Raw genomic sequence first — 17,790 nt, 5'->3', positions numbered from 1 at the left:
TCTGGGCACTTAACCTGAAGCACACAGCAAAGTGACAATGCAGCGTAAAAAACAGAAAGCGCACATCTGTTCTTTAACATAGGGGGGGAAAATCATATTAGAGTTAAAATAAGAGAGGTCAAAGGAACAGGCAAGTGTGTTTTTACTTGTTCTTACTTGTGTGTGCTGACTGAGGTCCAGAGTGGAGAATTGATCTCTTGGAGGCTCAGAAGTAGTAAGTCTGTGAATACCAATCAGCGGTAATTAATAGCAGCTAATGGACTCTCTCTGTTCTCGTCTCTCTTCAGTCTCCATTTATTCCTTCCAACGTTTCTCTCTCCTTTTTATTATGCAGCCATAATGCACGCAAAGGGGAATAATTATTATTTTCTCTGTAGCTGTCCTTGCTATATGCTCCCAGACTGACATTTCAAACTTCTACATCACAAGTGGCTTTTTAAGACGTGGAAGTGTTTTGCGACAGCCTAATAAAGCACTTTTAATGAGAAAGGTTATTTAACTCCAGAGATCCAGACAAAAGTAGAGAAACAGTCTTCGTTGGAGGGAAAAAAGGACAAATCAAAAAGCACATCACTTAAAGCCCTCTGTACCCCCACATTATCACTTTTAGATGGCAGGGTTTGATGCAAAGCATATTGTGGAAACCTGAAATTACGAATCCAACCTTTCAAGTACAAATGACAAATGGTAAATGGTAAATGGCCTGCATTTGTATAGCGCTTTTCTAGTCCATAGGACCCCAAAGACAAGACAATCTCGTTGCTCTGAAAATTCTAATTATTTCAAAAATATACAGTTGTGAAAAATAAAACTGAGTACACCCCAAGATACAGAAGCTTGTAGAACCACCTTTACAAAGTATACATTATTTATATCACTTTCAGTTTTTTGAGATTTGTAGGCATCCATTCACACACGGCTCTCTTAAGGTCCTGGTATCCTTGTTTGGTTTTCACCAACTTTGCAAACCAGAGCCATGCTTCATGTTTTTGCTTTCCATTTGAAATCTGCCCAAACAAGTCATACCTTTTCAGCACTTTTCTGATGGTATTTTCATAAACGTTAACTTGCAAACTGAGGCTTGTTAAATCTGAGATGCATCTCTTCATTTTCTCTAAGCATTTACGATTTTACCTTGTGGTGAACTGCTATGTCCACTGTGATGTCATAAATTTTTTTCACTTGTGAATAATATTTCTACACTGTATGATTACAGATTTTAAATTGTTTAAATAGCCCTATAACCTTTGAGATTGATGGGTGGCTTGACACCAGAAAACTGCCAAAAAATATATTGTTTTGCAGAAGTTGTCACAGTTGCTGACGATTGCTTCATCCCGAGCACTTAGGTCTTCAGGTCAGAGGCTACTGGTGGTCCCACGTACTAGATTTAAAACACGTGGGGATCGGGCTTTTCAGGCACTGGCACCTAGGCTGTGGAACTCTCTGCCGTTGTCTTTACGCTGTCTAGACTCTACTGACTCCTTTAAAAAGCAGCTGAAGACATTTTTATACAAACGGGCTTTTAACTAATTTAATTAATTTTAACTTGTATGTCTGATCTTATTGTAAAGCACTTTGTGATTTTTATCTGTGAAATGTGCTATATAAATAAATTTTACTTACTTACTTACTTACTTAATCAAACACGGCAATTGGTGAATATTAGCCTTACTGACAGTGACGTTGACGTGACGATTAACAATGGCAGAAGCTGATATTTATCAATTGTCAGATCAATTTCATATTTACTAAATTGTCAAAGATGGAATCGTAACAAGTTGAAATCTATTGTACTGTTAAACCTATTGTAACAGTAAATATTTTGACATAATCATCTGCAATTTTATTTATTTATTTACTAGCATTGGCACAAATGGGGGAATAAATATGGTACATTTTTCAGTTACCATGCTGTGTTGTTACTTCTATTAAATTTCTCAATACTAACAAATGCAATGTTTCTCATGTTCTCCTTCGCCTCAGTGGCTCAAAGTTCAACCCACATACCTGTCACTCATCTATCACCTAGCCTAAATAAAAGTATCTACAATATAAAGCTTCTCTTTTTAAATATGTGTTTTGTTTTCCTTTTTAAATCAATATTTCACTGTATGGCAAACATAAGTAAACATATTAGAACAGTTTCTTTCCTACTTCAAGACGTGAGAGCTGATCACAAAGGTGCAGGAAAAAAAAAAATCAAAAGCATAATCCCAACAACAAAACGGAGCTAAAGCAGGATGGAAATTACCTGAACCAACTGTATGCCTTTATCAGTCTCCTTGTCGGTAAAGGATATGTCAGATAGTGAGCAAACAGCCTCACTACTGATGATTAGTTCATGTTCATGTTTTGTCAATGAGGACCTGAACTGAAGTGCTATTTGGGGAGGGCTGGTCGAGGTCTGTGATGCAGCAGCAGCTGATCTCATGGTTCACTCACATTAGAGTAAAAATAGGACTGCAGAGGTTGAGTGTGCAACACCCTCAACCTTTGGGTGACCACTTTTGATCGCAAAGCAACTGCCTCGCACCTGCTCCCAAACAATCATGGGCCATCTCAGACTGACTACAACCAAATGATCAGCAAAGGCTTGCAAATAACTGCCGTCTAATTTGGAAATTCAGACAGTTAATCATTTTAGTATCACTTGGGATGGGAGTTGAGAACCGGTTCTTGGAGAGAACCAGTTCTCAATTAGTTCCCAGTAGTTCAATTCCTTGCAATTCCTATCGATCCCACTCATCTGTTCCCTTTACACCTTTGCTACAATTAGCCAATTAGCAATTTCATTTCGTGTCCCAAAGGAGAAAAATAGCTGTCTGGATATGGAAATTACTTTTATTATTATTATTGCACAAAGAGACGAGAGCACAATGACAAAGTGCAATCTCCGTCCAGAACAGATAAAACTGTAAAACTGTTTATATTCTTAAAAGGTAATTGTGAGACAATGCTTTCCACATAATTTCACAGAGACATGCAAACGTAATGTAATAAGTAGTGCAACAAATTACTTTCTCCTCGGAGTAATTTAACAACATACTGCATTACTTTTAAGAAAAGTGTTCTGTTATACTTGTAATTCATCAATTTTTTTGAGTAATGACCCCAACGCTGATCACAACAACGAGGTGACATGCACAAACATTTGAAAACACAGCATGCAATTAATTTTCTGCATGTTTTATCTTTAATATGCTTTCTTGGAGATACGGGTGACTCCCAAAGCAGAGCTAGTGAGACCCCAATGAGACTCAATAAGGACATTGATAAGGAATCGAATCAGTAAGTGATAACGATAATGGAATCAGAATCACTAAATTCTTATAAATTCCCGTCCTTAAGTATCACAAACCCAATAGATGTGATTTCTAAAATTACCCCCAACCGTTCAGATGCATCAACATCACTTTGAAGTCAGTAGCTGACTGTGAGTGGTCACTTGTGCACAAGAGCACAAGATCACTAGAGATGGTTGGAACGATTCTGATCCATGCTACCGTCTCCAATCACTACCTTCCCCAGTGTGGCGTTAAGTGTGTGGCACACTGTCACCTACGAAGGACAGGCTACTGTCAGAGATTTAAAGAGGATGAGGTGGAGTCAGCTAATTCAAGTAAAGAGGAGGAAGAGAATAAAAGACAAATGTCAGAAAAAGAAAAATGAAGAGGCCAACTGGTGTACAACCCGAGAAGGACGAGACATAACAGGGGGCACAGGGACAAAGATGACATGTCAAAGAGAAAGAGCGACACGGAGGGCTGATGTACAGATGAGAGGTGGATGGAGTACAGGCTGTACTTGCAAGCTCATTAAACAATGCAGTATCTGATGGGTAAAGAAAGAAAGCAATGGAGAGAAACTGTCCCAATCACTACTGCCTGGCCAGAAAAAGATCAATCATCAATGACAAGGAAGATGGATGTAAAGAATAAGCCTCCTGGTGATCCCAAGTTACCCACAAAGTAATGATGTGAAACGTCTCAGCGGGGGTATTTGTCAATTGCTCATTTGCAGTATGCTCAAGGAAAAGTTTGGGAGTTTGATCACATGGCTGTTGGTGGGACGATCTGGCAGGGTGGGTATCAGACCCTAACTCAGGTACTGGATAATCAACAGATCATTTTATTGGTTTTAATTGAAGAAATAATATCTGCAGTCATTCTGAATATAAGCAGAACAGCCCCCTGCTAGTCTTTTTTCTTTCTCATGACGCTAATTACTTCTGCAAGTGATCATAGGATTAAATTGGGACTAGTCAAGGTAACATGCTTATACCTTAACCAAAAGTAACAATTTCCTCTTATTTCTAGACAGTGCGCTTTTTTCAATCAATAAAGCAACTGTAGTGATTTTCTTTAAGGAGAAGGGAAATACCTCAACGGGGGCAGAAACACTGTGTATGGAGGGGAAGAAGAAAGCTGCAATAGTCCCATTTCGACTTCAACATGTCAGTTCTAACAGCAAACACTATCTTAAAAAAGCCTAATATGGGCTAGGCTGATGTATTTTACTGAATATATTTTAAAGCAACTTTTTTGTCTTTGTCTGAAAAGTTAATTACAAGTCAACACACAAATGAACTGAAGTAGAAAAGTCAGTCCCTTTTCTAGTGAGCGCAGAGTAGATCTAAAGTAGCTTATTGGAGAGGTACTGAAAACACTTGAGTTATTTTTATAATGAAGACAGGTAGAGTAACAGTAAAGCCAAAAGGTTTTAATGATCTTGGGAACTTGTGGACAAGCGATGGTAAAATGAAGCGTGAGATGGACAGGCAGAAAGGTGCAGCATCAGCAGTAATGTAAGCACTGCGCTGGGCCGTTGCGGAGCTTTTGATTTACAAAGTCAATCTACGTTCCAACCCTCACATATGGTCATGAGCTCTGGGTAGAGACTAGAAGAATGAGCTCTGTGGCCTGCCTCAGCCTTAGAGATCGGGTGAAGAGGTTGGCTCCTTTGTATTAAAAGGAGTTCAGCTGGTTTAACCCTCTGGGGTCCAGGGTATAATTGGCCGTTTTTGACTACTTTTGATTTTACCTCTATATTTCACCTTTAAAATATGTTTTTCTTGCCTTTTTTGGTATTATTATTTTCAGCACAACCTCAAATATCTGAAATTTGAGTTATTTTTTCATTTTGGTATACTATATTAGCACAGTTGATCTAAATTCAGACAAAAAATTCAAAATCCGAGTAGAAAAAAGTTATATTTTTTACTGTAAAACCCACAAACATGTTTAACGAATCATTTTCATAACTTGAAATGCAAATAGAAATTGTACATTTCTAAAAATTATGCACAAGTTTTGCAAACAACAAAGTTATATGGTACTATTTAACTAAAAATGCAGCCAAGGCCTCAGGTGTTTTTTATATAACCATTTAAATCTATTTACTGAACAATCAGGTAGAATAGCCTTTATTGTCATTGTACAGAGTACAACGAAATTGGAGTGCCACTCCCTTGGTGCAAGATAAATAATAAATATAAATGTAAAATATAAAAAGTACAATAAAATAATCGCAAGTACTCAAACAATAGTAAGTACGATATATACAGGATAGCAGCATTAATATAATGACAGTATGAATAGCAGCATGATATAATGGCAGTGACGGTATGGTATAGCTAAGCAGGTTCAATTGTTTTTGTGCTTATTTACTACGGTGGTAGCTCTGGGAAAGAAGCCATCCCTGAATCTGTTTGTCCTGGTTTTATGTGACCTGTACCGTCGGCCTGACGGTAATAGTTCAAACAGTTGGTTGCTGGGGTGAGAGTGGTCCTTAATGATGTTGCCAGCTCTGCTGAGGTACCGAGAGTTTGCAGTGACCTCCAGGCTGGGCAGAGAGCAGCCAGTGATCTTCTGGGCTGTGTTGATGACCCTCTGCAGTACTTTCCTGTCCGCAGCTGAGCACCCTGCATACCATGTTGTTATGCCGTACGTTAGGATGCTCTCTATGGTGGCTCTGTAAAATGTCACCAGCAGCCTCTCCTCCAGGTTGTTCCTCCTGAGCACTCTCAGAAAGTGGAGACGCTGCTGGGCCTTTTTTTACCACCGCCGTGGTATTTGCAGTCCAGGAGAGGTCATCAGAGATCTGCACGCCCAGAAACCTCATGGAGTGTACCCTCTCCACACAGCTCCCGTGGATGTAGAGTGGGGCCGGGTCTGCTCTGCCCTTCCTGAAGTCCAAGATAAGTTCTTTAGTTTTCGTGGTGTTCAGTTGGAGTTTGTTAACTGAACACCACTCAGTCAGTCTGTTGACCTCATCTCTGTAGTCCGACTCATCCCCCCTTGAGATGAGTCCAACCACTGTGGTGTCATCCGCGAACTTTATGATGGTGTTTGAGAGATGGGTAGGGGAGCAGTCGGATGTGTAGAGCGTAAACAGGAGGGGACTCAAAACACATCCTTGTGGAGACCCGGTGCTGAGTGTGATGGTGCTGGACCGGTGGGGGCCGAGTCTGACAGACTGTGGTCTATTTGTCAGGAAGTCCTTGATCCAGAGGCAGATGGGGGTGGAGAGTCCCAGGTGAGACAGTTTCTGGACCAGGATCTCCGGGATGATATGATTGAATGCTGAGCTGAAGTCCAGAAAGAGCATTCTCACATAGCTTCCTCGGTGCTCCAGGTGACTCAGCGCAGTGTGGAGCGCTATGGTGATGGCGTCCTCGGTGGATCGATTTGTCCTGTAGGCAAATTGGTGGGGGTCCAGAGTGGGAGGCAGACCGGCCCTGATGTGCTGACAGACCAGTCTCTCAAAGCACTTCATCACTACAGGCGTAAGTGCAACAGGCCTGTAGTCATTTGGGCTGGCCACAGCTGACTTCTTGGCGATGGGGATGATGGTGGAGGTTTTGAGGCAAGGCGGGACGGTGTTTGATGACAAAGAAAGGTTGAAGATTTTAGTGAAGACTCCGGTCAGTTCGTCAGCACATGCTCTGAGAACCTTTCCATGTATTCCATCAGGACCTGCCGCCTTCCTGGGATTCACTGACCTTAGAACACACCTCACTTGGTGCTCCCTGAGTGTTAGTGTGCCAGTGCTGGGGGCGGGTGGAAGTGGTGTGACAGCTGAGGGCCTGGTCGTCTCAAAGCGGGCGAAGAAACGGTTTAGATCCTCAGCCAGCGAGGCATCAGTCCTAGATGTCGCCTGGTTATTGCTTCTGTGGTTGGTAATGTGATTGATCCCCTGCCACATTTTTCTGGGGTCGTTGTCAGCAAAGTGATCTTCAATCCTCCTCCTATAGGCAGCCTTAGCTTTCCTGATGCCTCTACTCAGGTCTGCCCTGGCCGCCCTATACGCAGCCCTGTCCCCTGACTTGAAGGCAGTGTTGCGGCTTTTTAGGAGGGATTGCACTTCACTATTCATCCAGGGTTTTTGATTTGGAAACACCCTGACCCTTTTGTTGATGGTGACATTGTCAACACAGTTCCTGATGTACGAGAGTACAGTGTCCGTGTACTCCTGGAGGTTGTGGCTGGAGAATAAATCCCATACAGTTGTTGAGAAGCAGTCCTGCAGTTGAGAGAGGGCTCCTTCAGGCCAGGTTTTTATTGTCTTTGTCTGGGGCTTTGTTTTTCTCAGCAGGGGGGTGTAGGTGGGGGTGAAGGACATGCAGAGGTGGTCAGATCCAGCCAGGTGGGGGAGGGGTGTCGCTCTGAAAGCATGCCTGATGTTTGAATAGACATGGTCCAAAGTGTGCTCTCCTCTCGTAGCAAAGTCCACAAACTGGACAAATTTAGGAAGCACAGTCTTTAGGCACGCTTTGTTAAAGTCGCCGGCGATAATAAAAACCCCATCGGGGTGGGCAAGCTGTTGTTTGTTTATGGTGTTGAGCAAGAGGCTGAGAGCCGTGCCAACGTTAGCATCCGGCGGTATATAAACAGCTATCACAATAACTACTGTAAACTCCCTCGGGATGTAAAAAGGTCTGCACGAGACTGCCAGAACCTCCAAATCAGGAGAACAGTGCGTGTGAATGATCCTGCTGTTACAACACCACTCGTTATGCACGTAAACACATAGCCCCCCTCCTCTGCTTTTACCTGAGTTGCTGTTTGGTTGGTGTTCTGCATCAAAGAAGAAGGCACACAAATGATTTGTGCCAGTCCAAAAAAATGTAGTTTGTGTTCAGTATAAGACAAAGGAGAACACCACAGGCCTAAACCCTGCAGGTCTGACAGCAGGAGGTGCATCAGTCCAGTTTTCCATGTGGGAACAGCTTTTACACTGGAATCTGCCTTTGACGGCTTTTTTAGAGCAAATATGAAATTCAGCAGTCTAACTGACACACAATACAAGACAATAACTACACAACACACTAACTACAGCCTCCAAACACGCTAAACGTCACTAATGTCTCACATATGAAAACTCGCTCTCTCTCTGTCTTTCGCTCGCCCGCTTTCCGTCGCGGGTATCACTCCTAAAAACTTCCCCTTCTCCCTAAACAACCAAATGTCACATGTTGCCTTATCATTTTTTTGATTGGCTGACATGGTAAACTCTAACACCAATAGGGAAAGAGTGTTTTTTCTTTTTCTTTTTTCACTCGCAAGCGGAGAGTGTTTGCTAGCGCTGTCTGTAGAAAATGCAGTTTTACCGTTCTTCCCGCTGTAAACGCCACTGTTTTGTTCAGAAAAAAAAACATCGCGTGCATTTTTTATCACAACTCTGGTTTTACGTGGCCCATCGACACAATTCAAAAACTGGTATATAGTTTGAAGTCCGCACTTTCGACCCAAGTTGAAATGGAGACTCTGACGTGCTGCATCTCATAGATGTGTCGTCTTAAATTGGTCATGTGATTTTGACGCGCCGGCGCGTCCAGCAACCCCAGAGGGTTAAGCTAGAGTGCCTCCTTTGGAGATTGTTCACACTCAGAGGAGACTTCAGGGTAGAACCAGAACCTGCTAGAAGGATTATATATATCATCTAGCTTGGGGCCCACCTCAGGATCCTCCAGAATAAGAGGAAACTTTGCTGAGGACATGTGGAATACCCTGCTTAGGCTGGGATCACCATGACAGGATCTTGAATAACCAGAGGGAGGATTTAAATGCTAAAACCTCATGTTTTAGCATTCACCACATCCTGTTATTTGACACCTGTGATACACAGTCCACCGTGAATCATCAAAGGTTCATCCTGGTTAATCTTGAAGTCTACAGCTCACTTTCAAAAGGATTTCAACGTGAAATACTCTGTCCATCAGAACTTGTGCATAATTGATTTAATAGGCTGCCCAAAAGTCACATTCTCATTCACCTTGTGATAGAGAGCAGTGCCTCAAGGTTGTACTAAAAATTACTTTGCTTGATCATAAAATGCTAATCCATCTGGTGTTTCTCAGGATGTCTCAAAATGACGCAGGACTTTGAATCAGGCCTAACAAGTCAGCCGAACCAAGCAACAAACACAGTTTAAAACCAACTTCAGGAGCCACTGACCATTTAGCAACAGGCTAATCTCACAGCAAACCTGTGCGCACTCTCCCTTGTAACCTGATAAGGAATGTAATTAACTTGCTACTCTCTAAGCTTTCATACTACAAAAGCATCTTAGAGTAATGAGGACAGATTTACCTCCAGCTTTTTTCTTTCCTTTGAAGAATTTACATTTCTATCAGAACTAATTCCTTATTTCTGTGCAACTGATACTGTTAAAGCAGATTCTGACAGGCTGTGCATACCAATCAGAGCATGCTTTAACAGATGAAACATGTCATGTGGTCGAGCACAAGAGTCTAACACAACTGAACTTCTGCAACCAACAAGAAGCACAACACCAGGGCTTTATTCATCAAATACTTGTCAGAAACGTAGGAAGTGAAGCTGTCCATGTGAGTCTACCCCCTAGTGTGACGTGAGTAGTTGTGTCTGATGCTTGCAACAGACTGAAACAGCAATCTGCAGATTTCCCTGGCTGTGTGTGTGTAAAAAGAGCATCTGGGGAGCGCCTGAGTAAATTAACAGAACAAAAAGCTGGCAGTCCACACGGGTCTGTCTTGTTGTGATGTTCATCCTGATCAGGAAACCAAACTGCGAGATGAACTTCACAAAAGATAAACAAAAAAAACCCCAAAACTAATTCGCAGATGTCATCTGACAGAGTTGCTTTTTAAAATTACAACACAGTGTGAGGGGTTTGAACCCACATTAAAATAAATATATCAACAGAATTTTTTTGCCTTTCCGTTTCACATCCCCAGCTAACAGGGGACAGACTTTCCTAAGAGCACCCTATTGGATGTGGCAGAGCAGTATAGCTAATTTATGGGTCAATATAAACTTCCATCACTGCAGACTGAAAGCTGTGCTGGCCTGCGGCAGAGAAGTGGAATAGAGCAGAACCTTTAAATCTAAGACACACAATACATAGGACGAGGGAAAAAGGTCCATACCGTCACGTAGAGCACGGCACAGGCTACAAATAAAAAACACAAGTACATACGTTCACAATAACTCTCCCTGCTCATTTTTTTCCTGCAGCCTTTACCAAACCCAGACCATATATTCAATACTAAAACTGTCAGTCAGTGCATCCCATTAAACGCATCACTTCCTACAGTAATTACAACAGCGCAATCCTTCCAGAATGGCGTGACGTGCAGAGACAATGTAACGGGATGATAGCGTGGGTAATTAGTGTCTACTATTAAAAACATAATTCACGGTACAAACAAGATGTGGTGATTTGTTTGAGCCGAGCCACAAACAAAACCACCGCAGGATGAAGGGAACTCGCAGTGGCGTGGAGACTCAGACTGCCGGTGATCAACTATTTTCACCGGTAGCTATATTTTTTCACCTGAATGCGTCAGCAGATTATTTTTGAAAATGACACATTTTCAAACTGACAGGTTTAGCTGTCCTTGTAAATACTTTACTATTGACTTTTTCACAGAAATGTCACAACACACATCTGCCTCTCCTGAAAAGAGTCACAAGCAGTCCATCATCATTTATGTTTTCAGCTCTATGCTAGATCTGTATCTGTTTAGCAACTTCCTAATTGGAGTTTTACCTTCCGATATGTCATGTCACACAAATATCTAATCAGACAATCATGGCAGGAACTTCATGTATTTAGCCATGTAGACATGGTCAAGACGACCTGCTTCACTTTCAACCAAGCATCCGACTGGAGCAGAACATGACATGGTTGTTGGTGCCACATTGGCTGGTATGAGTATTTCTCTGAGTCTACTGATCTACTGGGATTTTCCCACACAACCATCCCCATGGTTTACAGAGAATGGTCCAAAAAAGAAAAAATATCTAATGGGTGGCATTTGTCTAGTTGAAAATATCTTTTTGATACCAGAGCTGAATGGCCAGACTGCTTTCAGCTTTAAGCTAAAAAAAGATTGGAAAAAGAAAAGTTGCATGGTCTGTTGAGGCTTAGTTTCGGCTGCCCCTTTTGGACGATAGGGTCAGAATTTGCTATAAACAACAGCATGGATCCTTCCTGCCTGGAGGTTTAGTATGCTGGTGTTGGTGCAATGCTGTGGTAGTTTCTTGGCACACTTAAGGCCCCTTAGTACCAACTAATCATTATTCAATATGCCACAGCCTAATTGAGTATTGCTGTGAAGTGTACCCATGTCCTGATGGCTGCTTCCAGCCAGATAACGCATCATGCCACAAAGCTTAAATCATCTCAAACTCATTTCCTAAAACATGATTATAAGTTCACTGAGTCAAATGAGAAAGTAAGTTAAAAATAAATCATGGGTATTACTGTTCTGCGTCTATTTCAGGTGGCTCTCCATTGAGTTTTTTGTCAGCTCCAGGTGTTGCTCTGTCAGGAGGCGTGCAGCGTTTTTTGTTCGTGCTCCAGTTTTTGCCTTGCACAGATGTTCTGATTTTGGTGGAATACTGTCCTGTTCCATCGACACATTGGATGCAGACCGAGTGTCCTCAAACAGTGAGTTGAATCAGTGTATGCGATAAAAAAGGAATTTGATGATGGGCAATTGGTGTCGATTAAACCTCAAGCATCGCGATAACTCTGGCAAATTAACTTTGAGCAGTTTCTGTTTGCAGTTCTTCCAGTTATCACATGGAAGCGCAAATCACACTTGAGCCTAAAAAAATTAAATTAAATTAAAATGTGTTCAGACTTGACTGAGTTATGACTTTGGGCAGAAGTAGCTTAAATGCCTTAATTACCTTCATGAGCCCCGTGTCACAGCCACTGCTGCAACTGCTGACTGTGCTGACTGTGCTGGCGAACGGGCCAAATCAGCATGTATAACCACACAATAACGACATTCATGTTGCTTGTAAATACCACATGCAAGATCTTTGCTTGACATCCCTTGTTCTAAGCAACTCACATCCTTGTTATTCTAATTAAAGGAGTTCACAGAGAAGAACATTTAAAAAAAAAACAAAAAACCTTTTCCTGTGAGCTTCTGTGCGAGTGCGCAGTGTAAGCTGCACTACTATACTCCCAATTTGGAAGCAGGTCTCAGTCGGTTAGTTGTTTACATTATTAGCCTCCTCGAGTCATTACATAAAGTATAAGCACACTTAATTAAGTCTGCAATGTTCGGTAAACATTTTCTATCAAATATACTGTGGAGCGCCTTGTTTTGACACCGCACTGCTCCTCGCTGTAGTATCTCCAGGTTCATCTCATTTACCAGCGAGGACCAGCACGGTGATGAAATTCAGCGTAAACACAGAAGTGGGTGCTGATTTAGAGTCAACATCAATACCCAGAGAGAGCGAAAGTAAGAGAATATAAAAGTCTACTTACTTAAGACTACAGCGAACCAAAACATTCGGATCCATACGAACCCACAGTCTTTCAACCTTTGCGATCTGAGTGATCGCTGTGAAACAAGCGCTCTGATCGTCAAAATAACACATATGCAATGCCAACAAGTGATGATAATGAAAGGAAAGATGTAAAAAAAAAAAAAAAGAAAAAGAAAAAAATTGAGATAAAATAATAAAAAGGGGGTTTTAACTATTTATTAAAAATATATATTTTTCAAAAGCTCCTCATTAAAAAGCTGTAACTATGTCCCAGTGGTTCCTCTACCACTGAATAGGTGTAATGAGTCCTGCTGCTTTTATGAGCTTATAACAATGAAAGAACCAATAATTAGCTTGAGTTTCACAGCAAAGTTTTTTTTTTGGTCACTAATGCGCTGCAAGCTTTTTTCCCCCCTTCTTTTGCTTGGAGGACGTCAAAACCTGTTTCTACTGCCTTACCGTAAGGAAATGATTTAATACATAAAAAAGGGAAAAGTCAAAACGATTTGAATGTTAGCTATTAGTTTCTTGTGATTTCAGTCTAAAAATCTAAATCTCACATCAAGCCGTGTAGGAAATGATGATTAGGGTGTTGCAGCGGCTAATACATGTTCTTATCAATTTGCTGCTGTTCATGATATAATTCTGTGAATAAAGGCAAGGAAAGAAGGAAAAATAAAGGACTACAGAGAGAAAGGCAAGCGAGCAAAAAAAAAAATTCAACACAATTCAACAATGGTTTATTGAGTGACTGATCGATGAGTGCAGCTTCAGCCAAAAAGACTCAACGGAGAAAATAAAAAAGAGAGAACAAAAAAGACAGCAGAGACACGACCTCGCTAACCACAAACTCCAGCCTTGGAGAGAAGCAAAACAAAGAAAATGGGATGTAGTAACCAATGGGTGTGCAGTCCACACTGAACACAAGAGCAGCGCAGCCTTGTAAAATGAGAGCGTGACAGATAAGGCAGAAAAAAGGTGATGCTGCCTGAAACCTTGGGAGAGAGAGGAAATGAAAGTTGTGGGCACACTTAGCATGAAGACAGGAGTAGAAGAGCGCTGGGAAGGCACACAAGAAACTATGAGCAGTACACACAAGCAGCCTGCACAAGAACACACACCGTGACAGAAAGAAACACATATTTGCTGTTCTGAGTGTACGCAGCGTTTAAAGGACAGACAGGAAACTGACCTGTGAGCACGGCCTTGGCGGAGGGTTCAGCCAGGTCCAGGGCGGACTTGCCGTCCGTGTTGCGGATGTTGGGGTCGGCTCCATGCTGCAGTAACACTGTACAACAACAGGGCAGACAGAGACAGTAGCTAAGCTCCTGGACTGACACACAAACTCCCCGACACACACTTCCTCCCAGTCCACCTCCTGCTCCTCCCGCTGCTACTGTTGAACCACATCCTTCTCCATACACTGCTCGTCCTGGACCTCCTCCTTTCTCTACCACTTGATCCTCAGCTATCCCTCCCGTTCCACCTCCCGCGGTTGTGTCTCCTGGCAGTGCTCCTGCCAGTCCCGTTTCACATTTCTCTCCTCCTTCTCCAGCTGCTCCTCCTCTGTTGCTAGTGCTGCTCCCTCGGCTGCCCCTGGCTGCCCCTGCCCTGCGACCCATGCTGCTGATGTAAACAGACATGCCACAACAAAAGCAAGCAAAAGCTACACTACAACACACCGCCAGAGAGAAACAGCGGACTTAACAGCTACGTGACCGGCCGCAAAACACATCACACTTCCAAGAATGAGGAAGGGAAGGCTGTGATTAAGCTGAGAATATAAGTTTAAAAAATGAAATGAAAGGGAAGAGAAGAGAGGCTACGGCTAATCGAGGCAGCAGCAGCAACAGCGACGAGGCGGGCAGGCAGTGCGAGTGGAGAGACTCTTGCCTCTCCAACTGACTGAGCGATGCAGCGGAGAACAAGATGAGAGAGGAGAGGCGAAGAGAGGAGGGGACATGAGAGACGAGGAGAGGGAACCATGGGATGGGGGGGGAGCTTAGAGTTGGAGTGGATGGGAGAGGTAGAGGACGAAAAGAGGGGAGGAAGAGCAAAACAAAACAAGAGAGCTGGAAATGTGGGGAAAGGAAAGGAAAGGAACAAAGCAAGGTGAGGCTAGAGGCATGAGACTACCGAACAGGTATGAGCTGAATAACAAACTGCTTGCGCTTTTTAAATGAGCCCTTTTGAGGGTGCTAATGTCAATACTCTTACTGACTTCCTTTCCACAACACTTCCCACTATTGTGAGTGTTGAGCAGTTCCCAGCGCACATGCCCTTTGTACACTTGTGTACACTTGAAACCACCCAGCTTACAGCCGACACAGAAGAAGAGGAGAGAAGCAGGCATCTTGGTACATACGTGCACGTGCTCTCTCTCTCTTTCGGCCCCGGCACTGACGCAGACCTTATTCACCCACTCACCCCTCAACAAAAACATGATTTAACTCTGCGCCAATCCCAATCCAACAGTGAGAGTATAAAGATGTGCCCATACTCTGCCAGAGAGAGAAACGACAGTCTGATGCACAACCATACAGCAACGCAATCTCACATTCACAGCCTGAAATGCTCATGCATCTTGCAATACGGTCTGTGCTGCTTGTAATTCATTCACAACTGTCAGCATCTAATTTTGAGTTCAGTCTCCAGAGGACGTAGTTGTGCTGTAACACCTGCAAAAGCCCACTCTGAACGACCCAAATCCTTTTTTTAAATGCTAGATTAGTTGTCAGGACAATGTTACATTTGCAACAGTTACGAATGCCTCCGATACCTGTGACCATTCAGCAAACAACTTTTACAAAAAATGAGCACAGAGATATCTCCTTCTCAGCCCGTCTCAACTAAAGTGGTTTTAAGATGTGTAAATGTAAGTAATGCAAGTGGGAGGTTCTACTTAAAACACTTGCTATTTAGCTTCCAAGACGATAATAGGGTAATGCCATTTTGCAATCATTCTCTTGTCATTTTGTGCTATAAATCCAGTGTACTCCGTTCCCTTCAAGTGTGGCACCTTCATCCCTCCCTAAAGGTCTCGCCCCCTACAAAGCTGTTTGCAGGTTCAAAACAGCTTGAGTCAAAAACAGAAAGGTCAAACCAATTCAGCTGTTTGAAAACCTTTGGGTCCAAGGAGTCGGATGACGAACAAGAAATACGATGCATGATTAACCCAAAGCCAAGAAGCAGTCCTGTTTAATGATTTTGGTGTCAATATTAGTTAATCTAATGATTCAGAGTTTTGCTATAATCCAGCAGCCTTTTGTTGCACAGAGTTCTCTTGGAAACACTTCACAGTGAAAGCCTTTCTTTAAGAAAATCTTTTGCTTTTATCTGCTCAAAATGCACATCATACAGTAAAGATAAGGAGGTCTTTCTTCTGCTCCGTCACGGCGGGCCACACAGTGATAACTGGGAAGTTGAACAATATGATCTGAATAAATGCATGGAGCACCAAATTACGTGAGGACTGTTGTTCTGAAAATATTAATTAAGAGGGAGGAGAAAAAAAATAATAAACTGCAATTTCTAAGTCATTTATCTAGACAAAAATACCAATTATTTTCTCAAAAACAAGAATTGTTCAAATAGATAAAAGTAAAAAACAGTCTCTTTAAAGATGCCACTTCAGTGGAATTGTGACGGCAACGTTCGCTTTTTTGACATTTCCTAAACTAAATGATTTTCTATTACCTTCAAATAATAGAAAAATAAATTGACATCAGCCTTAGCTGGATGGTTAAGAGACATTTTAACCAGAAAAGCTGTCTCCACCCATCAGGCTCCATGGATTCCATAAAATAAAATGCATGGATAAGGATCCTCACAACTCCATGCATGCATGGATACAATCACATTGTTTTTATCAAATAGATCATTGTGGTTCATTAATGCAGCACCCAGAGGTGGATGGCCCTGTAGTGGTTTATACTCATGGTGTTGTGGTTAACACATTCAGCTAACACATGAACAAGTCCCATTTCGAGACCGGGAAGAGACACAAATCCCTGGGAGATTTCCGTCAGGAAGGGCATGAGGCGTAAGAAAAACCTGTGCCAAATCAAACATGCGGCTCCATCCGCCGTGGCGTCCCCTCGCGAACAAAGAAGCAGTGGAAAGAATAAAAATAATCCACATACGGAACTGTCATTGGAATCACTGGAAGCTATCGTCTTCAGCATGGCTGCCTCAGGATCTGAAATATCCTCATGTCAATGTGATTTTCTCTTAACCTTGAACCTGAAAATATGCAAGTCGAGTAATGAGAGATTAATTTCTTACTTCTTACTTACAGCGTCCATCACGCTGAGCTGAATTTACAGTCAAATCAGAGCTGCTAAATCTTTAGCCTGGCAGGATGACAGGCTACTAAAACGCTGTCCAACAAGCAAGAAAGCAAGACCATGTGATTTTTGTTTACATGCCTCGGTTTGGTTGTAACTTTGCAGTTTGGGCTGCAAACCAAATCTTCTCTGTCCCTTTTCTGGTCCACATCTGACAATATAGATGCAGTTTTACTGCATGTGGTGGGCTGGTGGGTTTATCCAAAAACATGTTCTGGTCTTGACTTGTAACAGTTCAAAAAGGAACCTCTGTGCATAATCATTTGGTAAGCTTATGTAAAACTAATCCCTGTAAATTAAAAGCTCAGGCTTCAGGCATCTCTCTTGATTTACAATATATTTTCAAGTCCTGTGCCAAAACTGACATCAGATCAGGACATATTTCCTCATACGGTAATCTCATGCAGTGCCAAAGTATAAAAGCCCTGGGTTCTGTTTATGGAAGCCAGGCAAGGGGCAACGAATGAGAACTTTTGGGGAAGAAGACCTTTGATAAGTACAGAACACAGAGGTCATTTCAAAATTGTGACTTGTTCAAAACATACTTGATTAGAGTCTTGGAACAAGAATGTGGAGCTAGAAATGAGCATAATTGTTTTTATTCAAAGACATGGAGTAAAAAGCGCTTGAAGCAAAGGTTATGTCGCTTTGATAACAAAATTTAATCT

At 42.2% G+C, this 17,790-nt stretch overlaps 1 protein-coding gene across 2 annotated transcripts in view; it reads right to left on the bottom strand.

Annotated features, from left to right (window-relative positions):
• LOC113025921 (poly [ADP-ribose] polymerase tankyrase-1-like) overlaps positions 1–17,790 on the bottom strand; it is a 110,394-nt gene that overhangs the window by 81,327 nt on the left and 11,277 nt on the right. The window contains exon 4 of one of the 2 annotated variants that reach the window (XM_026174178.2): positions 13,969–14,064. The exons of the other annotated variant lie outside the window; for it this stretch is intronic. Coding sequence (XP_026029963.2) covers positions 13,969–14,064 — 96 coding nt within the window. The remainder of the gene's footprint in view (positions 1–13,968; positions 14,065–17,790) is intronic. 2 annotated transcript variants of the gene reach the window in all.

This window comes from Astatotilapia calliptera, chromosome 7 (assembly GCF_964374335.1).
Source record: "Astatotilapia calliptera chromosome 7, fAstCal68.1, whole genome shotgun sequence".
In the NCBI taxonomy this organism is placed as follows: Eukaryota; Metazoa; Chordata; class Actinopteri; order Cichliformes; family Cichlidae; genus Astatotilapia; species Astatotilapia calliptera.
This window is presented reverse-complemented; position numbering and strand designations above follow the sequence as displayed.